The 26,852-nt window shown below is 40.5% G+C and overlaps 1 protein-coding gene across 3 annotated transcripts; it reads right to left on the reverse strand.

Annotated features, from left to right (window-relative positions):
* Window positions 1–3,661: 3,661 nt before the first annotated feature.
* LOC117504952 lies at window positions 3,662–25,651 on the reverse strand. Of its 3 annotated transcripts, XM_034164443.1 has the most exons (11): window positions 24,553–25,651; window positions 23,242–23,346; window positions 23,088–23,161; window positions 19,268–19,448; window positions 14,494–14,724; window positions 11,277–12,662; window positions 9,810–9,870; window positions 8,328–8,398; window positions 7,236–7,290; window positions 6,007–6,201; window positions 3,662–4,863 (listed from the first exon to the last, which is right to left on the reverse strand). In XM_034164443.1, the coding sequence occupies exons 4-11, from the start codon at window positions 19,296–19,298 to the stop codon at window positions 4,215–4,217; spliced, it is 2,679 nt and encodes an 892-aa protein (XP_034020334.1). In that variant the 5' UTR covers window positions 19,299–19,448; window positions 23,088–23,161; window positions 23,242–23,346; window positions 24,553–25,651; the 3' UTR covers window positions 3,662–4,214. The 3 variants fall into 3 exon arrangements, with proteins under 3 accessions (XP_034020334.1, XP_034020335.1, XP_034020333.1); XM_034164444.1 differs by lacking the exon at window positions 19,268–19,448 and having other exon boundaries at window positions 23,014–23,161; window positions 24,553–25,650; XM_034164442.1 differs by lacking the exons at window positions 23,088–23,161; window positions 23,242–23,346; window positions 24,553–25,651 and adding an exon at window positions 20,845–20,958.
* Between the last annotated feature and the right edge of the window lie 1,201 nt (window positions 25,652–26,852).

Here is a 26,852-nt window from a genome sequence, read left to right on the forward strand (position 1 = left end):
AAAAAAAAGAAAAATCCACATCTTTTGGGGGCGGCACAGTACCAAGTATGGGTCTGTATGTTGTTTTGGCACAAGTTTTACACCAGATGTCCTTCCTGGTGTAAGTCCATATTGCATGAAGAATGAACAGGGGTGTTCTTGAACCAGAGAATCTTCCACTCTGGAAACAAGTGCACGCCGCTAATTGCCTGGCCACCATACTTGTAAGTACAAACAATTTTTTGTAAAATTTGGGATGTCATGCCACCACATACTGTATAACATCCTCCTCCTCTTCCATGCATCCTCTGCTCTTGACCTCCTTTCGCCACAGTCTCCTCTTTGCATCTTATCGCTTCTTCGTTCTTACTGCAGCTTTCTCCGATCTGACAATGACCTTTGTGTGCACGTGCGTCCTGTATGTGCATGTGTGCACGTGCACACCCGGTTGACCCACAGCCCTCCCCTTTGGCCGCTTGCCGCTCGATGATTTGATGAGCCGGGGCCACTCCCGGCCAATCGGAATCTTCCTGCTGCCGTCATGGAGACCTACAACATGCCAGGTAACCGTGGCAACCGCAGAGGAGGGGATAAGACCCATGGCGATTGACACTTATCCTCCCACTCGTGTGGTACGTGACCTTCATCCCTGTTTTCTCTGTAAATGTCCTTACATTTTTTTTATCCCACATTGAGTGATTTTTCATTTCGATCCCGTTACATAACTGCACCTCATTAATGAGTGGATTCACCACCACCACCACAAACACTTGCACTTTTTACTCCTTACATTGCTGCATTGCTATATGATGTCACTGTAGCACCCCACCAAGCTCCGCCCTCATGTGCTTTGGAACTGTGACAGGACGGGGAGGTCGACTGACCCGAGAGATGATTTCTCCAGGTTGAAAACCACCTTCAGACCTGGATGCAGGATGGAGACATACAAACCTAAACATCTTGCTCAAGGATACTCAGACCCACAGATGTGATTTGAAAAGCAATTTTTTTTTACCACATGAACTGTTGCAGTTATCCTACAGTGGGTTGATTTAAGTGTGGGAAGATGGGAGCTAGGAATGGATTCTGTTTGTAGCTCAGTCTACCTGGACTGTAAAAGAACAAGTTACAACATAAACTACTGCTCAGATTTACTTTAGATTTGTCAAGATTCTTAATTGTGTGCCCATCTCAAATAAATCTGAGTAACTTTGTTGTTACTAGTGTTTGCCCTTCCATAGGAGTGGCAAGACGGCAGACCAGGTCAGCCAGCAACTTGCTCAGAATTCCTTTTCCTGAATGTGTTTCAGAATAAAAGCATTTTAATTTCAGACCAGCAACAACTACACTGAGAACACAGTAAAAACCTTTATTTCGAAAGGGTAACACCAATGCTCAGGCCTACAGGAATAAGCTAACATTAAAGTTAAGCCTTAAACATTCTTTACTTATCAGGAAGCCGTTTAGAAACAGTAAATGTTTGAACTACATTCTATAACACAGCCCTTGATTTAATCCATTCATGCTCTTAATTCTGAACTTACAGTAAAGCAACCGCGTGATGGAGAATATCAGTTATAGTGTTGCCTTGTTTTGTTTTATTAACATATGAAATGATACCTATGTAAAAAGTGTTATAAAGTGAGACAGGCAATAATAGGTTTGTGATGTGGTTAAAAAGTGGTTATACGACTGGCTAAAGCAGGCAGCAATAAGAACTGAAACCACAATGCAAAAGTTAGTTTGAAAACATTAAACCGTGTTCACATTAGCATGTGGAGCAGGCGGTAAACTTCCTCCACTGCTGGCGGCAAGAGCGGCACACCTCGATGGTGTAGGCTATCAAAACTTTTTTAAAAAATGCTAGGGACAGTCTATTTTTAGTGCAGAGGTGATCGATTTCTGTGTAACATAACGTCACACACATCATTCTTGTATTTGTAAAACAAAATTATGCTGTAACATCACCAAAAGTCTTTTTTTTTTTTTTTTACCTTCTGGGGTCCACGGACGTGCCAGTGCATCCAGACCAACTTTACGTCAAATTTCTATTAATAATTCAGCGACAGAATGTCACAGAGACTTTGTTAAACCACATCATGTAAATACAACTTTTCTCTGTAGTTTCTACCTTCCCTCAAGATGATCAGTCACCCACAACCAATGCTAGAAGCCTGAGAATTTCACATAGTCCTGTGAGATCAGTGCCTCTCTATGCTTACAATGACTGCAGCGTGTGTCAGTATGGGATTCCCAGTAATGGATTTTAGGACATCAAAGTTTGAGTGAAGGATTTTATTCATACAGTCAGGGTCTACTTGAAAATATAAGGTAAATAAAATAATACTATTTCGCAAGGTACTAAGTTTGTGCTGTGCGGCTCCCAGTGGGCAGCGCTGCTGCTCTGCATGGCACATATTTTATTTGTAGATATTTATTATACATTCATCTAAAACCTCTTTTATATGACACTACTTGTGACCAAAAGACTTTAGTAAACCCATTTCTTATACCAATACAATTTGTCCACATGAATAAATGTGTATTTTAAGTAAACGTGAAGAATTTCTAAAAAAAACATTTCATATTTTAAGTTTTAGAGCCAAATTAGATCTTAAACTCAGTGTTCTAGAAAATCTCTCTCACATTCAGAAACCTGAGAATGTTCTGGACATTATACTACACTCAACAAAAATATAAACGCAACACTTTTGGTTTTGCTCCCATTTTGTATGAGATGAACTCAAAGATCTAAAACTTTTTCCACATACACAATATCACCATTTCCCTCAAATATTGTTCACAAACCAGTCTAAATCTGTGATAGTGAGCACTTCTCCTTTGCTGAGATAATCCATCCCACCTCACAGGTGTGCCATACCAAGATGCTGATTAGACACCATGATTAGTGCACAGGTGTGCCTTAGACTGCCCACAATAAAAGGCCACTCTGAAAGGTGCAGTTTTATCACACAGCACAATGCCACAGATGTCGCAAGATTTGAGGGAGTGTGCAATTGGCATGCTGACAGCAGGAATGTCAACCAGAGCTGTTGCTCATGTATTGAATGTTCATTTCTCTACCATAAGCCGTCTCCAAAGGCATTTCAGAGAATTTGGCAGTACATCCAACCAGCCTCACAACCGCAGACCACGTGTAACCACACCAGCCGAGGACCTCCACATCCAGCATGTTCACCTCCAAGATTGTCTGAGACCAGCCACTCGGACAGCTGCTGAAACAATTGGTTTGCATAACCAAAGAATTTCTGCACAAACTGTCAGAAACCGTCTCAGGGAAGCTCATCTGCATGCTCGTCGTCCTCATCGGGGTCTCGACCTGACTCCATCGTCGTAACCGACTTGAGTGGGCAAATGCTCACATTCGCTGGCGTTTGGCACGTTGGAGAGGTGTTCTCTTCACGGATGATGCAAAGGAGATGTGTTGCAGTGCATGAGGCAAATGGTGGTCCCACCAGATACTGACTGGTATCCCCCCCAATAAAACAAAACTGCACCTTTCAGAGTGGCCTTTTATTGTGGGCAGTCTAAGGCACACCTGTGCACTAATCATGGTGTCTAATCAGCATCTTGATATGGCACACCTGTGAGGTGGGATGGATTATCTCAGCAAAGGAGAAGTGCTCACTATCACAGATTTCGACTGGTTTGCGAACAATATTTGAGGGAAATGGTGATATTGTGTATGTGGAAAAAGTTTTAGATCTTTGAGTTCATCTCATACAAAATGGGAGCAAAACCAAAAGTGTTGCATTTATATTTTTGTTGAGTACAATTGCATTAAAAGAGGAATTTCGGAAGGTATGGATGCGCCGGCGGGTCCGTGTACCCGAGAACCGTCGGCAAGTCTGTGGACTCCAGAACCAGAGTTGTCCTGTTTTTGTGTAACGCTGTGCAAAATGCCAAAAAATGATTGTATCTTTGGATTAAGTTGATTATTACCCACCTAATTAACGTGTTTCTGTCACCCTAGTCTACCGTCTGCCGCTCCAGGCAACGGTGAGTCTGCTGGAACAAGCGACACAACTGTTTTTTTTGTTGTTGTTGTTTCTTTCTGTCAACATGTGACTGCAGCATGGATGTGCACGTTAAGTGTGCACACAGCAGCTGTTTGACATTCTTAAACATACGTGTTGCGTGACAGCGCGTGACAGAGCTTTACATCCACCACTTTACAAGTTGACAGGATGGATGGAGAAGGAGGAGAGAGGCTGTTAGAAAGAAGGTTTCAGGCCAAGATCGCGCATAAAAGTGTTTTTAGGTGACAGAGAGGATGATGGTGAAGGAGGGCACGGTTTCCAAGAGGTGAGAGTCGTGATGGGTAGGAGACGGATCATCTTCTTCCATACTTCCTGCTCAAAGTGGACGGGATGAGATGGATTCGGAAAGAAGGTGGAGTCTACAGCGGCCTGCGTTCTCACATAGGCCTGCGGCAGCTTAACGGTTTTGTCCAAACACTGGCTCTCACCTTTCTTGTACGAGCGGTGAGTGTGCACATCGTTGCACACGATGGCCGCGGTCCCGTCAACGTGCGCCGGGTGTTTGGCTTTGCAGTGCAGACGCAGGCTGTCCCGCCGCTTGGCACTATAAGGGCAAAGGTCGCAGATGAACGGTCGCTCCCCCGTGTGCACGCGCACATGCTCCACCAGTTTGTTGGCTGTCCGCGTCAGGTGGCCACACCGGTCGCAGCGGTACTGGTTGCCTTGGCGATGACCCTGGAAGTGAACCAGCATCTCCTGTTGCTCTGGAAACGACCTCTGGCAGATGCGGCACCGATGCTCAGAGGTGCTCTTCTCCTGCTGGGTTGCCATGGCAACTGTAGGAGCGCTGCTGTCAGTGGCAGCGGGAGGGGGGGCGGGGCATCTACGAGTCAGGAGGGGAAGAAGAGGTTAATGACGTTTAAAAGAAGAAAATGACCACATGACACTTATTGCAGCGCTGCATCCGCCCACTGCATGCAAGTTCTCACTGTTCAAGCAAAAACAGTTTCGTTTTAAACTGCACGACCGCAGGTGTGATGTCACATAAAAGTTCCTTTTAAATCATTCTTTGTGGCCTTCCTCCACATTCAAAGTGATGCAATACCCACCTCATCCAAGGGGGCAGTATACACAACTTCTGCAGAAGGTTCATGACCTCTTCAAGAAAGAAACTACAGAGCGTCAGTGATGCAGAGCTCATCCAAGTTCATTCACCGAACTGTGTCCCCACACAGAAAATTACGACACACTGGAAATGTGCAAATTTTCTTGGTTGTTATTGGGGACATGCCCCAATTTGGGCAAATTTCACAGTTTTCACCACAAATAATCAATATTCTCCCCAAATTTTAAAATTCCAAAAATCTGGGAGGATGAATTGTGAACAGTGCTTAGATGAAGCAAACAAAACCACCAGAATCAAAATCCATCAAGACGCGAAGGAGAAGAAGCACCTTCTATGAATTGTGGACGGACAGACGGATGCTTCTCCATTACATTAGCCCGTTGGACTGGATGAGATAAAAATGGCGCAAGAACATTCATTGTCCCGTGATGCCTTCTGTGTAATGTTGAGAACCTTCTGAAGGAGGACGAACAACCATTGGTAATTCAAAGGAGAAGCAAATACTCAGCCGGAACCATAACAAAAGGAAAATGGCAGTAAGACTGGATGCAAATTGCAAGTTTGTCTACAATGACAAATACAAATACTTTGTAAAAGGAGTTGGACCTCACTGGAAGGAGGAAGATGTTCCGCTGAAGGTTTGATGGTATTCAGCCAACTTCATCGAACTCCAGGCAGGTGCATTGTGGTTTTTGGACTTTTGTTCAATAATATCTCCAAGATCTGGAATGACTGTTTATAATGGGCTATTCATGTTATTCTATACATAATGCATGCAGATTTTTTTAAACACATATTAAAATAACAACCCTGAAAGTTGATGGCCACACCCGGTTTTGGTATTTGCTCCCATGAACCAACTGGACCCGTGAAAACTGATAGGACTGTATGCACACACACCTTATACCTCTGCTGGTCGTCGTATCCGCCGGGTTGTGTGTATCAACATGAGCCCTCATTGCTTCCTCCTGACTGGTCAAATGGTCACACACACAGCAGTGCAATGAAAATGAACCACGCTCCTGTTGGCGGTGTTCCATCATGTGACTCTGGAAAAGGCCAAACCCGTCCGTCTCAAACCCACACACATGACACCTGGTGATGAACAGAAGAGTGTGTGTTGATGTAGACTAGTGTGTACTATGGAGGATGTAAAATGTGACAAAATACTACAAATGTACTTTGCCAACATATCACCTGTTGAATGATGGTCTTGTGGATTACTTGTGAAAAAAACATGGTAGAAAAATGCAATTTTTTTGAAAAATAACTTTTTTCTGAGGACATTTAGAAAGTGAGGCCGTTGTTGACAATTAAAATCTCTTTGATATTTATGATTTACGTTGAGAACTAGGCTTAGTTTATGACTTGGGTTAGTTTTGAGGTTACAACTGCTCTGGGTTATGTATTTGTAAGACAAACGACTTAAAGAATGAATTATGTTCCAAGTACTGAGGTACAAACATCTACAAGAACAACGGCTTGTCTACAACTAGGCTTAATTCAAGTGTAAGACTTGGTTTGGGTTTAGGGTTAGAACAACTATATAACTCAAAGTTATAAAGCTGTAATTTAAGGTTAGTAAATGATGCATGGTATCACGAGTACTGGAGTTGAAACATATACAAATTTCACAACTTGTCTAGTTCAAGTTAAAGATTTAGTTTCTGCGGAACTCATTTGAGGTATGCAGATGTAAGATAACGTTAGTAAAGAATGGCTTATGTTGCAAGGATTGAAGTACAAACGTAGACGTATTGGCTTAGGTTAAGGATTACAACTAGTTTGGGTTTTGTACTGTAGTTTTAAGGTAAAGCTAATACACGATACACTGTCACAAATATGGAAGTAAAACATAAACAAGTATTACAACTCACTGTGAAGTAGGCTTAGTTCAAGTTTAAAACTTGGATTAGGTTTAGTGTTACAACTAATCTGAATTACCCATCTGTAGGATAACGTCAGTAAAGGATGCATTCCATCACAAGTATTGAAGATTTATTGAAGAAGTGTTGCAAGATGTCTGGACTAGACTTTAAGACTTGGTTTGGGGCTTGCAGTGTCACATAGGTTAAGTAGTCCGGTTATCAGGGATGAAAGAAGGTTAGCGTAAATGTTATCAATGTTACCTGTAGAAGTAAGAACAACCTGCTGGTTTATTTCTGCTGACGCTGATTTGCATTTCTGAGGGTGGAAAAAGAGAGATAAAGGCTTTATTATTCATATTAACAATTCATGAAATAAATCTGCTGCCATGCACTCCAAAATTTATTAATAATGACTCCCTGTGGAAGTTATTATTGGTAAACTTGTCCGAGACTGGAGGCTGTGTGTGTTCAATCATTTCACTTCAACAGCCAAAGGGAACCATGGTGGCAACATAAAGTCTGAATACAGATATATACAGTAAAAAGACAGAAGATCATTCAAATGTAATAATGAGGGAGTATGACAAAGTTCAGGCTAAAGAAATATGAAAGTTGCCTAAAAGCGTTTGTATACTTGCATCAAAGTAACGATGATCAAAGTGTTTTTGAATGTTTACATGTCGGTCCTCATATTAAACATTAAATTCAGCTTAAATATGTCATTTGGAGAAAATATAACCAAAATTAATGTCCACAAAAATATGGAAGAATTTTGATAAAAATAAAATTCTTATGATGGAGCACTGGTAGTATAATGTTTTATTGTACATGCTTCTTTGTATTTGTAAGAAAAATTGAAACCAATTATCAAATAACTTCATGAAACTCTTCAAGAACAAAATGTTAAACAGAACCAATTCAAAATTTGTAAAAAAAAAAAAAAAAAGAGAGTAGAAATGTTTGTTGTATATTTTCCATAAAGTAATTTTAAAATAATTTTATTCACCACTTGCTTAACATCATTTACAATAAATCCATTTCCTGAATGCAATACTGGTACGCCTTTATGCTAAAGCTAGCTACACTTTTTTTAATCTAGCCAACTACCATTCAGTTGACTTTGTAAAATGTTTGTAAAACAAACCTGCATATTTGGCCTGGACGTTACAAATGTCACAAATGTTGGTTGAAGAAATTCACTTACAAAAATAACTTTCACTAAGTGTTTAGTTTTGACAACTGGAGCTATGAAGCATGTAGCTAGGTTAGCTAAAGCTAACAAGGATCACTGGAAGATTATGGGGCATTAAACAAGTATAAAGTACACAAAGTACTGTGTGAAGTGTGTTTTACCATAAGGACGATCGTGGGAGACTGACTGAGGTGTTGAGTAGCTTTGGCCAACATTCGCTTTGCACAAAGGACTACAAGAAAAACACATGTTAAAATAAAGAATAATTGTCCATAAAATTGTCTGTGCTTATGCGTGATACTTTTTTGGTCCTATTTTAAATTTAGTTCAATGAAGTACAGACGTGGATGCATTTCTGACAAGGGAGAACAGATTTCATTTGATATCACTCACATTAATTCAGTAAAAAGTGCAGCTACAGGATTTTAGGGTGTTTATGTGCAGAAATGGAATATAGCATTGATAATCATGTGCATTAGTGTATAATTACAACAATTAAGGGTGTCAAAATCCAACCCTATGTAAGTAAATCTGTGCCAGATTTTTGAATTCGAATTTTTAAGGTTGAATGTTTTTAGCATCAAAATCAGACTTTGAAGTTGAATTTCTAAGGTTGAATTTGTTTAGCATCAAATTATTCAGCCTCAAAAACTTCAAAAAAATCAACCTCAAAAAATAAAAAATTCAACCTCAAAAAGAACGTCACAGATTTACTTCCATGCATAAATGCTGAATGATTGAGACAGGGATTGATTGCTTCCCCCTGCTTTTCTAATTTTTGAGGTTGTATTTTTTATTTATTTATTTATTTTATTTATTTATTTTTTTTGAGGTTGAATATTTTAGGTTTAATTTTTTTTAGGCTGACGCTTTTGAGGCTGAATATTTTGATGCTAAACAAATTCAATGTTAAAAATTCAAACTCTGATGGCACAGATTTACTTCCATACAACCCATTGTCCTCATCATAACACCTGGGTAATGGATCAAGTGAGGTGATTGTCTGTTGGTGTGAAATACGGTGGGGACCTTGGGTGCCTCCTGGCTGCTACGGTAGCCATGAAGGCCCAACAGGAACCCTGAACATGAGACGGTTAATGGGGCTCTGATGAAACAAGAAGTCCTCAACAGCAGATCCAGCTGAGGAGGGCAAATGCTCAGAACCCAACGCCAGTGAAAGCTAATGGATTACTGGGATTTCCCAGCCGTCGGACCAGGGTAAGGATCTGTCAAGGACCGCGTGTTTATCGGCGTGCAAAGACATTCACATGCAAAACAAACCCATGCACAAGCATTTCTACAAGAGAGATCATCTTCCTTGCAATGACAAAATGGTAAGGGGCAATGGGGAAAATACAATCTGCAAATTCACCACTAGGTGACGCTAAATTCTACACACTCACTTTTAAGTGACATGAAATTTCATAATCCACACACACACACACACACACACACACACACACACACACACACTGAATAAAGAAAATAGGTGAACCAACCTGAATGAATTAAGTTATTTGTAAGTTAGAGTTGATCTAACTTACAAACTTAAGTTCAAACAACTCAATTCATTCAGGTTTTACCAACTGCAATGCTTTTTAAAGTGCATGTGTGTCTGCTTTGGTTATAGTCATATAAAATACCTGCTTCTGATGGGCGGAGTCACCCTCATCACCTCCTGATCTTTGGATTTATTGACCCTCTCTGCACACAAAGACATATTCTCACTCTGGCATCCCAGCAACATGTTTCAGATCACTTAAAATGTCACATATGCATTTATTTAAAAAAAAAAACCCCAAAACGAATAAAGACAATACCACTGAATGTCGATCACTAGAATCTGTATTTCAAAATAAATAATTTTTTTGTTTTCTAGTATAATCACTGGAACTGTGCATGGTACTTTGTACAGTTTTGTAAGACAGAACACAGCCTACAGGCTAAACTGTTAAATATTCATACAAACTAATAATAAATATTCATATGAAAAAAATTGTTAATTTAATGAGCTGCTTCACCAGCTTTGAATATTTAGTCTTTGTAAGGTGTGTCATTAATTTCACTTTGTACAAGAGTAATCATCTGGGTATTTTTTTTTCCCTCCCTCAGGATTAAATTATTACAGACAGTGAAACTTTTTCAGCTGTTTGTGCTCAAGGCAGTTATCAGAGCTTCTTCTGCATCATAAGGCCACGAAGATGATCATTTTCATGTCGCTGAATAAAAACCAGAGAGTGGTGAAATCGCCTCCAACCTCCTGAAAAACTGCAACCAGGCCACAAACTGGCAACTATTCTGATTAATCATGAAAATATGGGAAAATAAATTAAAATTAAAAAGATGACTTGTTCCATCATCTCAAATGTGAAGAATGGAGATGATGGAAGAAGATCTGATTGAACAGAATCCATCATTGTCTCTAACCTGAAGAGATCTCCGCAAAATTGAAACAAACAAGCTCATTTTAAGTTACATGTAATATAAAAATCACATATATGTTGAGAGTAGAAAGGGGTCACAATTTAATGTAGGTTGAGGCTCATGGCCCACAATTAAATGTTGATGCATTTCAACTTACATATTACATGGAAAAATTCATCGTACTGTATATAGAAAACTAAAATTCCAAACTGGAAATCAATTTTCAAATTATTAACTACACTACTCTTTAATGTAGTTATTAGTAATTTAATAATTTACAGAGAATTTGCCAATTTTCCTGTTAGGCCAAAACAAAGGGAATGTGGAACTAACACGGTCCGTGATCCAACCCTAGGCACCTCTGTATGACAGAGACTGAAGACGACAGGTTCATCAACAAAACACTTTCCACAGGTTTGTGTAGATTTGTGAATATTTTACTGGCGGTTTAGAACACAATTTGCTTTATCATGAAATAATGGTTCTTTCTCTGAAGTAGTAAATGTCCATGTTAACGCTCTCTCTCTCACGTACCACATTCAGTGTGTACATATTCAACTATCTCCTCACTTTCATTTTTGTCATTGCTAACTTTATACAAACACTTCACTGTTGGCTTATGTGGACTCTTGACTGTTATTTGGTTTTTACAATATGACATCATGAAAATATTTGTGTTTAGGTACCTGAGAGCTGGTGCAGCAGTGTGGATGCCAAGTTCACCGATATGTCCTGCCATAGCACCGCTCTGAGGCACTGGTCCACCATCTTGGCTCCAGAGGTTAACTGGTCCTCCATTTTCTCACCAAAGAAAAGCTGCTGGTCCATTCCACACAAATCTGGACTGGCTATTTTGGCCCCAAAGGTAAAATGGTCCTCCATTTTGGCTCCAAAGAAAAGCTGATCTTTCATTCTAGGTAATTCTGGACCAGCTACCTGGGCTGCAGAGGTAAACTGATCCTCCATTTTGGCTCCAAAGAAAAACTGCTTTTTCATTTTTGTCTGAGAGGACTCTGGACCTACCATCCTATCTCCAAAGGAGGTCTGATTCTCCATTTTGGCTCCATAGAAAATCTTGTGGCCTGTTTTTATTCTAGACCAATCTTGACCTGACATCTTCACTCCAGGATTAAACTGATAGTCCATTTTGGTTCCTAGAGAACACTGCTGTTCCATCTTCATTATGGCCAAATCTGGACTAGCCATCCTTGATCCAGAAGTTAACTGAGCTCCAATTTTGGCTCCAAATAAAAGCTTTTGTTCTGTTTTTATTACAGGCAACTTTTGAACTGCCATTTTGGCTCTGTGATGAAACGGATTCTCCAGTTTGTTTACAAAACAGTGCTGCTGTTTCATCTTCATTCTGGGAGAATCTGGACCAGCCAGCCTGGAACCAGAAGCTACCTGATCCTCCATTTTGGCACCAAAGAAACACTGCTGTTCTGTCTTCATTCTGGGCAAATCTGTGCCAGTGACTTTGGATCCAGAAGTTATATGATCCTTCATTTTGGCTCCAAAAAACAGTTGGTCCTCTATTTTATGTCTGTTGAAAACCTGATCTGCTATCTGTACTCCAGATAGAAGTGACCTACTAATCTTGGCTTTCGACAAAAACCTCTCTTCAATTTTTGATTGAAAGACAAGCTGCTCCTCCATCCGGGCTCCACTGTGAAAATGATCCACCATCATGGCTCCAGAGTCTCCCTGATTGTCTAGTTTCACTCTAAACTGAAGCTTGTTTGCAATGTTGGCACCAGAGATGACAGTGTCAGCCATTTTGGAGAAAGCTTCACAGCCTCCAGGATAATATTGGTCTGCTTTAGGTTCGCGTAGATAATGGTCCACCATTTTCGCTCCAGGACACAGTTGGTCTGCCATCTTGTTGCTAGTGAGATTCTGGCCCTCTTCCTCTTCCTTAATGGTAAAGGACAGTTGGTTTGTCAGATTTGGCGTGGATGTCGTCATCTCTTCTGTCACCAGTTCATGACAAACAAGATCAAGAGCAGCGTCCACCTCCATTGGCTGGTCCTCTTCTTTGACCATCACACCTTGGCAGTTTGTTTCCTGACGCTCTGTGATTGATTTGTAGAAAATCTGTCAGTTTACTCACCAAACTATCAGACACAGTAAAATAAAATATTAAAAAATTACTAGTAACTTAAAAAAAAAGTGGAGGTACTGTAATCCGTTTTTGTTGCAATACCATGTTTGGCCACTTGGAAAAAATCAATTCAATCAATCAATTTTTTTTTTATATAGCACCAAATCACAACCAACAGTTGCCCCAAGGCGCTTTATATTGTAAGGCAAAAGCCATACAATAATTATGTAAAACCCCAACGGTCAAAACGACCACCTGTGAGCAAGCACTTGGCTACAGTGGAAAGGAAAAACTCCCTTTTAACAGGAAGAAACCTCCAGCAGAACCAGGCTCAGGGAGGGGCAGTCTTCTGCTGGGACTGGTTGGGGCTGAGGGAGAGAACCAGGAAAAAGACATGCTGTGGAGGGGAGCAGAGATCAATCACTAATGATTAAATGCAGAGTGGTGCATACAGAGCAAAAAGAGAAAGAAACAGTGCATCATGGGAACCCCCCAGCAGTCTACATCTATAGCAGCATAACTAAGGGATGGTTCAGGGTCACCTGATCCAGCCCTAACTATAAGCTTTAGCAAAAAGGAAAGTTTTAAGCCTAATCTTAAAAGTAGAGAGGGTGTCTGTCTCCCTGATCTGAATTTGGAGCTGGTTCCACAGGAGAGGAGCCTGAAAGCTGAAGGCTCTGCCTCCCATTCTACTCTTACAAACCCTAGGAACTACAAGTAAGCCTGCAGTCTGACATATCCTGATCAAAAATGACTCCAAGATTTCTCACAGTATTACTAGAGGTCAGGGTAATGCCATCCAGAGTAAGGATCTGGTTAGACACCATGTTTCTAAGATTTGTGAGGCCAAGTACAATAACTTCAGTTTTATCTGAGTTTAAAAGCAGGAAATTAGAGGTCATCCATGTCTTTATGTCTGTAAGACAATCCTGCAGTTTAGCTAATTGGTGTGTGTTCTCTGGCTTCATGGATAGATAAAGCTGGGTATCATCTGCGTAACAATGAAAATTTAAGCAATACCGTCTAATAATACTGCCTAAGGGAAGCATGTATAAAGTGAATAAAATTGGTCCTAGCACAGAACCTTGTGGAACTCCATAATTAACCTTAGTCTGTGAAGAAGATTCCCCATTTACATGAACAAATTGTAATCTATTAGACAAATATGATTCAAACCACCGCAGCGCAGTGCCTTTAATACCTATGGCATGCTCTAATCTCTGTAATAAAATTTTATTGTCAACAGTATCAAAAGCAGCACTGAGGTCTAACAGAACAAGCACAGAGATGAGTCCACTGTCCGAGGCCATAAGAAGATCATTTGTAACCTTCACTAATGCTGTTTCTGTACTATGATGAATTCTAAAACCTGACTGAAACTCTTCAAATAGACCATTCCTCTGCAGATGATCAGTTAGCTGTTTTACATTTACCCTTTCAAGAATTTTTGAGAGAAAAGGAAGGTTGGAGATTGGCCTATAATTAGCTAAGATAGCTGGGTCAAGTGATGGCTTTTTAAGTAATGGTTTAATTACTGCCACCTTAAAAGCCTGTGGTACATAGCCAACTAACAAAGATAGATTGATCATATTTAAGATCAAAGCATTAAATAATGGTAGGGCTTCCTTGAGCAGCCTGGTAGGAATGGGGTCTAATAAACATGTTGATGGTTTGGAGGAAGTAACTAATGAAAAATGACAGTAATTGTAAGTCACCATGAATTCATACATCTAAAAATCATGATTTTTTTTTTTTTTATGTAATTTTATTAATTCATCTTCTTAACCAGCAGGACACTGTACCTGCCAGTTTCCTCAGCAGGTCTGAAGCCATCGTGCCCGTGGCGGTGGCATCATGGCCATCCGGGGTATTTGTGAGAGTGGGCGGTTCGGGGCTCGCTCCAGGGCCATCCGGTGAGAGTGCAAGACCAGGTTCATCCTGCTGGCCACCACACCCACTCAGTGGGGTCTTCGTCCTGATGGGCTCCGCCTCCGCTCTGCTCCCAGAATGCATCTGAGCCTTCTGGGTGGCCTCTAAAGAGATAGAAAGGCATCGAACTGAGCATGTGTGATTTGATTCATGTTAAGTGTTAAACAGATTACAGTTCAGTTCACATCACAGCCAGATAACTGCGCTCACATCACCATGACAGCAGGTGTGCGTGTGCAGAAACCAATGGGATTGAACTTTATGTCTTAAAACTGGAAAATGACACTTTAATTGGTATCAAACAATTCCACACAAAGGCAAGGTTAACATTCTGTTAACATAAAACAAATTTAAAAACTGCTTAAATCAGATATAAACCTTTCTTAAACTGGTTTGAAGTGGTTCTTAACCATTGGAAACTTGTTTTTACACTAGATTTATGCTGGCCAAATGTGAAGCAAAGTGGCCTTGGGGAAAAAAAAAAAAAGAAGCAAACTTAATGCTACAGTGTGTAGGAAATAGTGCCATCTAGTGGTGAGGTTGCAAACTGCACTGTCATGATTTTGTGTATTCAATCAATCAATTCAATCAATTTTATATATAGCGCCAAATCACAACAAACAGTTGCCCCAAGGCGCTTTATATTGTAAGGCAAAGCCATACAATAATTACGTAAAAACCCCAACGGTCAAAACGACCCCCTGTGAGCAAGCACTTGGAAACAGTGGGAAGGAAAAAACTCCCTTTTAACAGGAAGAAACCTCCAGCAGAACCAGGCTCAGGGAGGGGCAGTCTTCTGCTGGGACTGGTTGGGGCTGAGGGAGAGAACCAGGAAAAAGACATGCTGTGAGGGGAGCAGAGATCAATCACTAATGATTAAATGCAGAGTGGTGCATACAGAGCAAAAAGAGAAAGAAACACTCAGTGCATCATGGGAACCCCCCAGCAGTCTAAGTCTATAGCAGCATAACTAAGGGATGGTTCAGGGTCACCTGATCCAGCCCTAACTATAAGCTTTAGCAAAAAGGAAAGTTTTAAGCCTAATCTTAAAAGTAGAGAGGGTGTCTGTCTCCCTGATCTGAATTGGGAGCTGGTTCCACAGGAGAGGAGCCTGAAAGCTGAAGGCTCTGCCTCCCATTCTACTCTTACAAACCCTAGGAACTACAAGTAAGCCTGCAGTCTGAGAGCGAAGCGCTCTATTGGGGTGATATGGTACTATGAGGTCCCTAAGATAAGATGGGACCTGATTATTCAAAACCTTATAAGTAAGAAGAAGAATTTTAAATTCTATTCTAAAATTAACAGGAAGCCAATGAAGAGAGGCCAATATGGGTGAGATATGCTCTCTGCTTCTAGTCCCCGTTAGTACTCTAGCTGCAGCATTTTGAATTAACTGAAGGCTTTTCAGGGAACTTTTAGGACAACCTGATAATAATGAATTACAATAGTCCAGCCTAGAGGAAATAAATGCATGAATTAGTTTTTCAGCATCACTCTGAGACAAGACTTTTCTAATTTTAGAGATATTGCGTAAATGCAAAAAAGAAGTCCTACATATTTGTTTAATATGCGTAAATGCAAAAAAGAAGTCCTACATATTTGTTTAATATGCGCTTTGAATGACATATCCTGATCAAAAATGACTCCAAGATTTCTCACAGTATTACTAGAGGTCAGGGTAATGCCATCCAGAGTAAGGATCTGGTTAGACACCATGTTTCTAAGATTTGTGGGGCCAAGTACAATAACTTCAGTTTTATCTGAGTTTAAAAGCAGGAAATTAGAGGTCATCCATGTCTTTATGTCTGTAAGACAATCCTGCAGTTTAGCTAATTGGTGTGTGTCCTCTGGCTTCATGGATAGATAAAGCTGGGTATCATCTGCGTAACAATGAAAATTTAAGCAATGCCGTCTAATAATACTGCCTAAGGAAAGCATGTATAAAGTGAATAAAATTGGTCCTAGCACAGAACCTTGTGGAACTCCATAATTAACCTTAGTCTGTGAAGAAGATTCCCCATTTACATGAACAAATTGTAATTTATTAGATAAATATGATTCAAACCACCGCAGCGCAGTGCCTTTAATACCTATGGCATGCTCTAACCTCTGTAATAAAATTTTATGGTCAACAGTATCAAAAGCAGCACTGAGGTCTAACAGAACAAGCATAGAGATGAGTCCACTGTCTGAGGCCATAAGAAGATCATTTGTAACCTTCACTAATGCTGTTTCTGTACTATGATGAATTCTAAAACCTGACTGAAACTCTTCAAATAGACCATTCCTCTGCAGATGATCAGTTAGCTGTTTTACAACTACCCTTTCAAGAATTTTTGAGAGAAAAGGAAGGTTGGAGATTGGCCTATAATTAGCTAAGATAGCTGGGTCAAGTGATGGCTTTTTAAGTAATGGTTTAATTACTGCCACCTTAAAAGCCTGTGGTACATAGCCAACTAATAAAGATAGATTGATCATATTTAAGATCGAAGCATTAAATAATGGTAGGGCTTCCTTGAGCAGCCTGGTAGGAATGGGGTCTAATAGACATGTTGATGGTTTGGATGAAGTAACTAATGAAAATAACTCAGACAGAACAATCGGAGAGAAAGAGTCTAACCAAATACCAAATACCACTGAAAGCAGCCAAAGATAACGATACGTCTTTGGGATGGTTATGAGTAATTTTTTCTCTAATAGTTAAAATTTTATTAGCAAAGAAAGTCATGAAGTCATTACTAGTTAAAGGAATACTCGGCTCAATAAAGCTCTGACTCTTTGTCAGCCTGGCTACAGTGCTGAAAAGAAACCTGGGGTTCTTATTTTCTTCAATTAGTGATGAGTAGTAAGATGTCCTAGCTTTACGGAGGGCTTTTTTATAGAGCAACAGACTCTTTTTCCAGGCTAAGTGAAGATCTTCTAAATTAGTGAGACGCCATTTCCTCTCCAACTTACAGGTTATCTGCTTTAAGCTGCGAGTTTGTGAGTTATACCACGGAGTCAGGCACTTCTGATTTAAAGCTCTCTTTTTCAGAGGAGCTACAGCATCCAAAGTTGTCTTCAATGATGATGTAAAACTATTGACGAGATACTCTATCTCACTTACAGAGTTTAGGTAGCTACTCTGCACTGTGTTGGTATATGGCATTAGAGAACATAAAGAAGGAATCATATCCTTAAACCTAGTTACAGCGCTTTCTGAAAGACTTCTAGTGTAATGAAACTTATTCCCCACTGCTGGGTAGTCCATCAGAGTAAATGTAAATGTTATTAAGAAATGATAGACAGAAAGGAGTTTTCAGGGAATAATGTTAAGTCTTCAATTTCCATACCATAAGTCAGAACAAGATCTAAGATATGATTAAAGTGGTGGGTGGACTCATTTATATTTTGAGCAAAGCCAATTGAGTCTAATAATATATTAAATGCAGTGTTGAGGCTGTCATTCTCAGCATCTGTGTGGATGTTAAAATCGCCCACTATAATTATCTTATCTGAGCTAAGCACTAAGTCAGACAAAAGTTCTGAAAATTCACAGAGAAACTCACAGTAACGAGCAGGAGGACGATAGATAACAACAAATAAAACTGGTTTTTGGGACTTCCAATTTGGATGGACAAGACTAAGAGTCAAGCTTTCAAATGAATTAAAGCTCTGTCTGGGTTTTTGATTAATTAATAAGCTGGAATGGAAGATTGCTGCTAATCCTCCGCCTCGGCCTGTGCTACGTATTGTGAGCAACCACTGATTCATCTCTTTTTACACACCTTCAGTCTTCTGGTTGTACTGCAAAATGTGAAAGTATATCCCTTTTTGACTACTCTAAATATGGCACCGCAAAATGGCGGCATGCCAAGAGCCCCCCCCCCCCATGTAGATATGAAGGATTCATTCTAGTATTATGAAAATACATTCATTGTTGCAGGCATTAATGCACAAATGAATAGTTACGAATGTTATATCCATTTATGAAAATAATAAACGCCCCTAAATTCTACATACTGTAGCTTTAACAACTAGAAGGTATATCATATACAGTGCTTCCACAAGAGTAACAGTGGTGAACCATTACCATCATCTGAGAGACAAGAGCCTTTAAGTGTGAATCTATACAGTAGACCTTGGTGACATCATAAAGTTATAAAGACATTAAAGAGCACAACAACTCTTAGAGATGTGATATCACTGACTGTGGATATACTGAGATCTGGATCAAAATTTAATCAACTCTCTCTTGCTCTCTCTGATGTGAGGACTATTGTACCACAAAATTTAATCTAAGCCCATTTATGAGTTTTTGGGTTGTACAAACAGACAAATGGGGTGATAACACAACCTTCGCCCTCTCCCACCATCTAGACGAGGCAATACTTGACAATTAAGAGTCTTCATTGTGCACCTGTCAGCCTGACATGTAGATCTCCTGAGGTGGGACCTTTCTTTTTGATGATCCTGTACCGGAATGAGGAACTGCTTAAAAATCTAAAAAAAAAAAAAAAAAAAAAAAAATTTTCCTTCATCCGAGACCCACCACTGAAACAAGTTTAACATAAATCTGTTGATGCACTTTTATCCTGCGGACAATCGTCTGCATTTTCTAATCATGGTGATATACAGTCACATCGTCAGCATATGTGTGCATACTACCTGACAGTCTGATGAGGAGGTCAGATGCCATTCTACTGCTGACATCAGGACTGAACAGAGAAGTGGCTGCTGGGAAGGGACTTGAACACACAACACTGGGTAGGTTCACTGAGTGAGCATCATCACTGGCACATATCTTTGCATGTGCATCAGGAAGAGGCGGCAACACACTCGACCCACGCTTTATTTTGTTGTTTGAAGAGAGAGAGAGAGAAAGAGTCAGAACTCGGAGGAGGGCAAGAGAGGAGGAAGAGGGCTGTGATACTAAAATAAGGCAAGCATGCTTTTAAACGTGTGGAAGTGTGGATGGCATGATAGAGATAAAGGAAAGATGGGAGACCCAGAGGATTTGTTTCTCGACTGAGCTCCTACTGGTTCTCACTGACCTAAAAGAGAGCTGGAGGGACAGGTGAGAAAGAAGAGCACAATGGCGAGAAAAGGAATGGAAACGGAGAGATGATTAGACACTGAGGGGAGAAAAGTGTGGAGAGTGATGATGACAGGATGAAAGGCGAGGCAGAAAGATGAAAGGAAAAGCAATATCAACAATGTGAATCTGTGAATTAATAAATTATTGAAAGCATAAGGCGCAATAATAAAGGAATAAATCATTCCCATTATCGCCATGGTAACGGACCCTGCTGTGCAGGTTACTGCCCTGACCTTCCTACCTCCAATTAATTATAATCAATAATCATCAATAACGTCACTATCCCTGATGGCTTGTTGGACAAAATCATTAAAATGTGTGAAAATATATATTTTTTTAAGTTACAAAATTATAATAATAAATAACACGTAAGATTAAGACATGCATCCTGTTATTGCATTTTGAAACACAAATGATGTAAAAATTTTTTGTTTTGTTGTAATGACCCTTAATTGGAGTGAGTATGGAAAAAAGATGGATGGTTGGATGTTTTGGAATATTGTTGTGCTTTCAGACTTTTTTTTTTTTTTTGAAAGAAGTTTCCAACATTTAAGCATCCACACAAATAATTTATTATCCCAAGATAACATTTTATCTTGGGATAATAAATAATTCTGAAATGAACCAATCAACCCTATAAAAATAAGTGGGAAAAAAAAAAATCATCAATTAAAACAAATGTATAACAAAATGCATAAAATGACCAAATAGAAATAGTAAAATACATTAAATATTTTAAACATTTTTTGTGTGTATTTTATGAATGTAATAGTTTAATAAAGCGCAGCATGTGATGAAGTAAATATAAATTTGAAGTCGGAGGTGGTTTCGGTGTCCGTCTGCAGAACCGCACGGGGAACCGGTTCCTCCGTTAACCCGCTTCTCCCGGTCCCCGGTAAACACACAGAGTCTTCTCCCGCTCCGGGGGGCTCACTCTGTGCAGCCTGCACCGTGCACGGTTTTCAGAGGGACCGAGGGCAGGTGTCAGGAGCAGTTCCCCCCCCGCTGCAACATGGCTGAACGGTAACTCGACCTCACGGGACCTCAGGAGGTTCCCGGGTCAGCCCGTCGTCCATTTCCGACACGATACCAGCACCGGTTCCGGACAGCCGGTTCCTCTCCAGGCCGCCTTCGCTCCGTGACTTACCGGCGCTGTGAGTTCAGGTGGCGGCGGCGTCGGTGCTGCAGTCCGGGGCACAGCCTATATACAGATTCAACATTTCTTCCACCTTAAATCATCTTTTTTTTCTTCTTCTTTTTTGTGGTCACATTCTTTTGCGCGTGCCGTGCTCCGGGGCGGCGCGGCGCGAGCTGACGCGGTGCCGGCGGCTCCGATTCTTGCCGAACCCGAGGATGACGGGTCGGTCACCGAGCAGGGCAGATGGAGGTTTTCCGCCTCCTCTCTCCTCCTGTGCGTGCGTGAGAGGAGCGCGCGCGAGGGAGAGAGATGCGGTGCCTCCGCACAAGGGCAGCGCACGCACACACGCACGCAGACTTACGTGTTAATTAATAATTCGTGCAATGAGAAAGACATCAAAGTTACTGAAAAACACAAAGCATGTGTGGATGACGTGTGCAAGCACAAACTCTGAGCATCACCGAGGAGCTTCAAAGTGCTTTACAAGCACACAGTGGCACAGCATACTGGGAAAAAGTTAATATATGGCAAAGTCTTAAGAGAACAATTAATTGGTGGGGGGTTCCTCAGGGTTCAGTATTTGGACCTCTGGTGTTTCAAACATTAAATTGCACAAAATATCAAAAACAATACGGTTTGTTACAGATACCGCCCACACCTACATCAACAAGTGACAACCTGAAAGAACTATAAAACAGGAAATTAAATCAACAATACCCACAAAAATCCCTCCATTTGATAGAATTGTAATTAAAAATTTTACAGTATAAAAGAACAGTGCTGTCACTTTGCAGAAGTTTGTTCCAAATACATGGATATAAATTAAACACTGACATTTGGACTTGACCTTGGAACTGTAACAGGCAGATGCAAACTGCTGGTCTGACCAGGATGCAGTTTCCAGACCCATAGACTGGGGGGGTCTAAAAGCATATAGCACTTTTGTGAACCCACAACCCATAAGGCGATCTCAGAACTGGACTGACCGGAAGTGACTTTTTTTTAGCGTTTGTTGGTTTCAGACAAACTGAAGCACTGAGTTTGTACAGAGATCTGTGAAACCTGTATTATAGAAGTCCAAGCTACATAAAAAAAGTAGTCATTCCATTAATTCAGCAGCAAATAGACTGTGTTTAGTTGCCAGTTCTATACAAAATTTTATCTGAAGTTTTGCTTGATACACGTTTAAAGTTAATGTCAGTTTTTGCAATCATCTTGATGTGGCTAAAAACCAAGACGCCTGACTTTTGGACTCAAAGAAATTATTTCAAAGGTTAAGAATAGTTTGTCTTTCCTCCTTCACAACAAAATCTATTTCAGTTTTGCCTTTATTTTGTCAAAAGGTTTGATTCTTAAGTTTCAGTCGTTTGTCGATATGGCGGGGAATATCTGGATATCACCTGCATAATTGTAACAAACTATGTTGTACTGGGAAAATGTGAAGTTTGAACACAAGAGTACCTACAGTAGATCCCTGAGGAACACCACATCATTTTTTTCCCCTCTGTTGTGGTTGCTGATACAAAGGAAAGCTATGCCTTTTAAAACCAATGCAGAATCCTGATCGAAACCACAAGAGGTCACACGTCAGTTAAATCATATCATCAACCATATTAAACCAAAGTACTAATATAAGCAGTGGAGTTGTTTTTTAAGCAGGTTTTATTGGTACATTGGGTTTCAAAACAGATTGTGGTCAAAACGTCCTTGAGCAAAACAATGAAACTAAGAAGTGCATTGGGGCACCTTGACCTCACATGAATGTGGGAACAACAGCTTCCAAAATGCAGACAAGAAAATTATTATTACAGTAACTATACGAACAGTATTAATAGCAGCGTTAGTGATGGAGGGCAGTAGACAGGCGCTGTAGTATTCCTGTTAGTAGTAGAATAAGGTCAAATACTGCAGTAAAACTTGAAACCCACGTGCATTCAAACAAGCCGCAGTATCAAAGCCTAACCTGCAAGGGGAGCAACAGACACTAAACAGGGAAACTGAAAAACAGTTGCTTTTTTTACTCAACTGGTTTTCTACTTATAATAAGAATATGAACACAGACACCTGTTAAAGGCAGAACATGAGGACAAAGTCCATCCAAGAACAGGGACCCTGGCTTGTAGACACTCTTTAATATGTAAAGTTTAACAGGTGACAAAATTGTGTGGTTGTGTTTACTTTCGTGACCCTGGTGCCGTCTGAGGAATTCGCTCTTACTCCACTAAGTCCAACGAACCGACCTGCTGAATCACTTCAGTGTTGTTTTGCTCCTTTCTGTCCGGACTGAATCATCTCCATCGCCAGCCCCGCCTCCTGGTCACAGGACCTGCGTCAGACGTGCACGTTAACACACACCAATGGAAGGACAAATGAAAGCATCAACAAAGAGGCAGATGGCGTTCTTACGCAGCCTTGTAGAGACTCATCTGGTTCATCATGTGCTCCCTGTAGATGTTGACGGCTTTAAACATGTCTACGCGGTCCTGATGTTTCTCCACCACCTGTTTGTACCTGACAAAACAGTGCAACAATTACACACCAGGATGACACGACGGCAAATCTGTTTGTCCACAAACTCAGATTTTATCTTTATCAGCGTTATCTTCTCAATTATCACATTTGTCCTGTTTTTTTTATGCATTAACAAAAAAAAAACAACTCAAATATTTCACAGAATTTAACAAGACAATATTGAAAGAGATTACTTAAAATATATATATTTAAAAAAATTACACTAAAATTTTGTCTGGGGCAAGCTAATGCACAAAGAAGACTAAGGAGGGAAGCCACCAAGACACATCTGACACCTCTGAAGGAGTTACAAGCTCCCACAGCTGCAGTTGGAGAGACTTTTTGGTACATTTTAAAAACTAGTCTAATAATATTTGTAGTCAGTTTGCAAGACTGAACAGTACAAATACACTTGCTTCTGTTGGTAGTTACCATTGGTTGCCCAGGTCAGACATCTTGGCTAGTTAGCACGTAGCCTGATGAAGTTTTTGTATTATTATTTGTTCAGCAAACAAACAATTTAAGCTTGATGCGGTGATGTTTGGCACAGCCAACACCAAATGTGTGTTGCTAATTCTTAAAACGACTGCAGTGCAACAGGGACAAATGCGGCTTCATATAATGGGAGGAATTGGCAGGTCAAACTCAAATTTGATTGGATTAAAAAAAAAAAAATATGGGTAAAAATACACACCCCTCACATTAAAAAGATGAAAAAAATAGAAATGAGGGATTTTCAAAGTTATTTACTCAAACGTTTGACTTACTGCAACAAGTAACTGCACAATTATTGCAGGAATGAAAAAATTTAAAATTTTTATGTCACCTGAAAGCCGCAGTATGTAGGATTTAGTGGTCGTTACTGGTTAAGAGAAAAAAAAAAAACGTGACAGGGAAAACAATGACACCGTAATGCAATTTCCAACCTCAGCACTAGATGGCACTATATCCTACACACTGTAGCTTTAAGGAAATCCAAAATGGCCCCTTAAAATACATACACAATGGTTTCGGTTTATGTCTGAAGTGGTCGAAGTACGACTTGTAATAGTTCATTTAATTTTCAAGAATTCAGATCACGTTTATGCTACAAACAATCATGTTAAAAGTATCAAATTTTGGACAAATCTGGTTTTAAACAGAACAACAGGTAAGATGCACTATGAGCTTCCATGTTCACGTATGGTGTCAACAGTCGCCGTGTACCTGTCTGTCCAGGCAGATTCCTTCAAACCGTCTAGGCTCCACTGCTGGTACCAGCTGCCGCCCTAGAAACCAGCCTGTAACCAAAGTGAGTCTTTCCAGGCTTTGAGGTCAAGATCCGACCCGTCAGGTAGGCACGGAGACCTGACAAAGCAACCAGCCAATAAACCGGATCCTCTAAAACTACAGAGTGGAACGAATGAAGGGAGAGACGGAGCCACTGCGGCGGAGCTGAAGTGAGGATAGTCTGGAGGAGAGAATCAGTGAAAAGAGGATGGTGTGTTTGAGCTTCATTTCAGGTGAGACGAGAGCGACCCCTGCTGCTGGGCGCAGGGCTGATCGGAGAGGCTGCTGGTGCTGAAGAAGCAGGACAGGATGGACAAGACATCAGACAGACAGATGGGGTGACGATGATCAGAACAGCAAGGGGAGACCAACAGACAAAGAAGCAGAAGGGGGCGGCGCACAGGACAGTGAACGGGGGAGACGAACGGCGATGAATTGCTGTGAGGAGACGAACCGCCAGACAAACTAATAAGGTTAGCGCAGGACTCGCAGAACTGCTTGTGGTGATTAATAAGGAACAGCTGGTGTGCTGACAGATGACCACAGAACCAGAATAAGGCCGGGGGGGGCGCACACCATCCACACAGACATGCAACAGCGTGAGACAGACAGGGGAGCACAGGAGACGCAAGGAAAAATGAAAATGGCAGACAGACCTCCAGTCTGACTGGAGTTATGACCTACGGGATTTTTTACTGGAATGTCTGCCCAACTCTGAACCCATGCAGTTCATCTGTGTCCTTCACCTGGTTCATCCTGCAGTAGCTCCTGTAGTCCCGCTGTGTGTCCTCCACAAGTGCTCTTATGTCATCCGGGTGCTGCACATGTCTGATGGAGGTCTGCAGGAGGAAACAAGATCCTGAGATCATCATCCAGTTCCGCACAGGGACAGACGGGGAACCTAAACCTGATTTACAGCACAGACCACCAACGAGTCAATCAAACATTTTGCAGAGACGCTCCAAAAGAAAAACAGAAATCTTTTACAGAAGCAGCGAGATCAACTTCTACTCCCACAAAAAGCATAACTTTAGGTGAAGTCAGTCGGTCCATGAGCTAGAAGCCAATGTCAACCCAACTGGTACCACTTAAGGGGACTAAACAACAATTATAGTTCACCCTCTATATACCATGGCTGAAAAACAAACAAACAAAAAAAAAAAAAACAGTACAGTGGCCATGTTGGGTAAACATGCAAAATGCTCCAGTTACACTGAAATGTACATCACATCTTTTGTCTGATTATAGGAATTCCAAAAAAAAAAGGTATAGTTTGGACTGTTATGGAATTATGGGATAAAAAGCCAAGACAAAAGTCAATTTCAGTTTGTAAAGGAGTCAAAATTTAAAGTTGACCAATTTTGGTACAAAGTGATACAAATTATTGGTTTGTCTAATAAACAAAACCATTTTGACTGTGGTGAATGCTTGGTTTCCAAAGTAACAAGGACTACGTCCATTGGATTCTATAACGCATTACCCTGTAACTTGATAACTAAGCATAAAAGATGGCACAAACTATTCCTTTATCGAACCCTATTAGCGCAACCCATAATGTGCACCACTTAAGCAAAATTAGAAGAACTTTACGTTTTAACTCACCTCAGGTATGGAAATGTGCAGAGTCAGCATTTTACATTAATGTGCTTATAAACTTTTCCCATTGATAGAAATTTCTAGATTTTTATTCATGTTATTTCCAGACCACCACAGAGTAAAAACAAACTGAAAAAAATAAATAAATAATTTGCAATTTGTGATACAAATAATACAACATATTGAAGTTCTAATTTCATGTGTGCTGGAATGCAGCTCTCTGGCTTTCCTGTACCTCAGTTATGAACAAAAACTCTATTTGCACAAACAATAAATGCAACAAAAACAGGTTTTGCGGAGCTCTAAAACTCTAGTATGCTGCTGACTTCGTGTAGATGAAGGTGGTATAGCATCCCGTCGTCAGGTTGCCGACAAGCAAGGCTTCAAGAAATGATGAGCAGAGAATCATTTCAGCTATCATATTGCTGTAACCCCCCCAAAAAACATCAAACAAGCTCAACCCAGGAAGCAGACCTGGACAGGACAAAGACACCAACACAAACATATGAACTCACCTCACAACACATCTCTGTTTTATGTTGTTCTTTTTTTTAACTCAAACCCAACTTTTTTTCTTTTTTTTTTAAGCATACTTTTGCTCTTAACATCCTCATGGTGAACCACTTACTCATATTCTCAAT

This window comes from Thalassophryne amazonica, chromosome 23 (assembly GCF_902500255.1).
Source record: "Thalassophryne amazonica chromosome 23, fThaAma1.1, whole genome shotgun sequence".
Lineage (NCBI taxonomy): Eukaryota > Metazoa > Chordata > Actinopteri > Batrachoidiformes > Batrachoididae > Thalassophryne > Thalassophryne amazonica.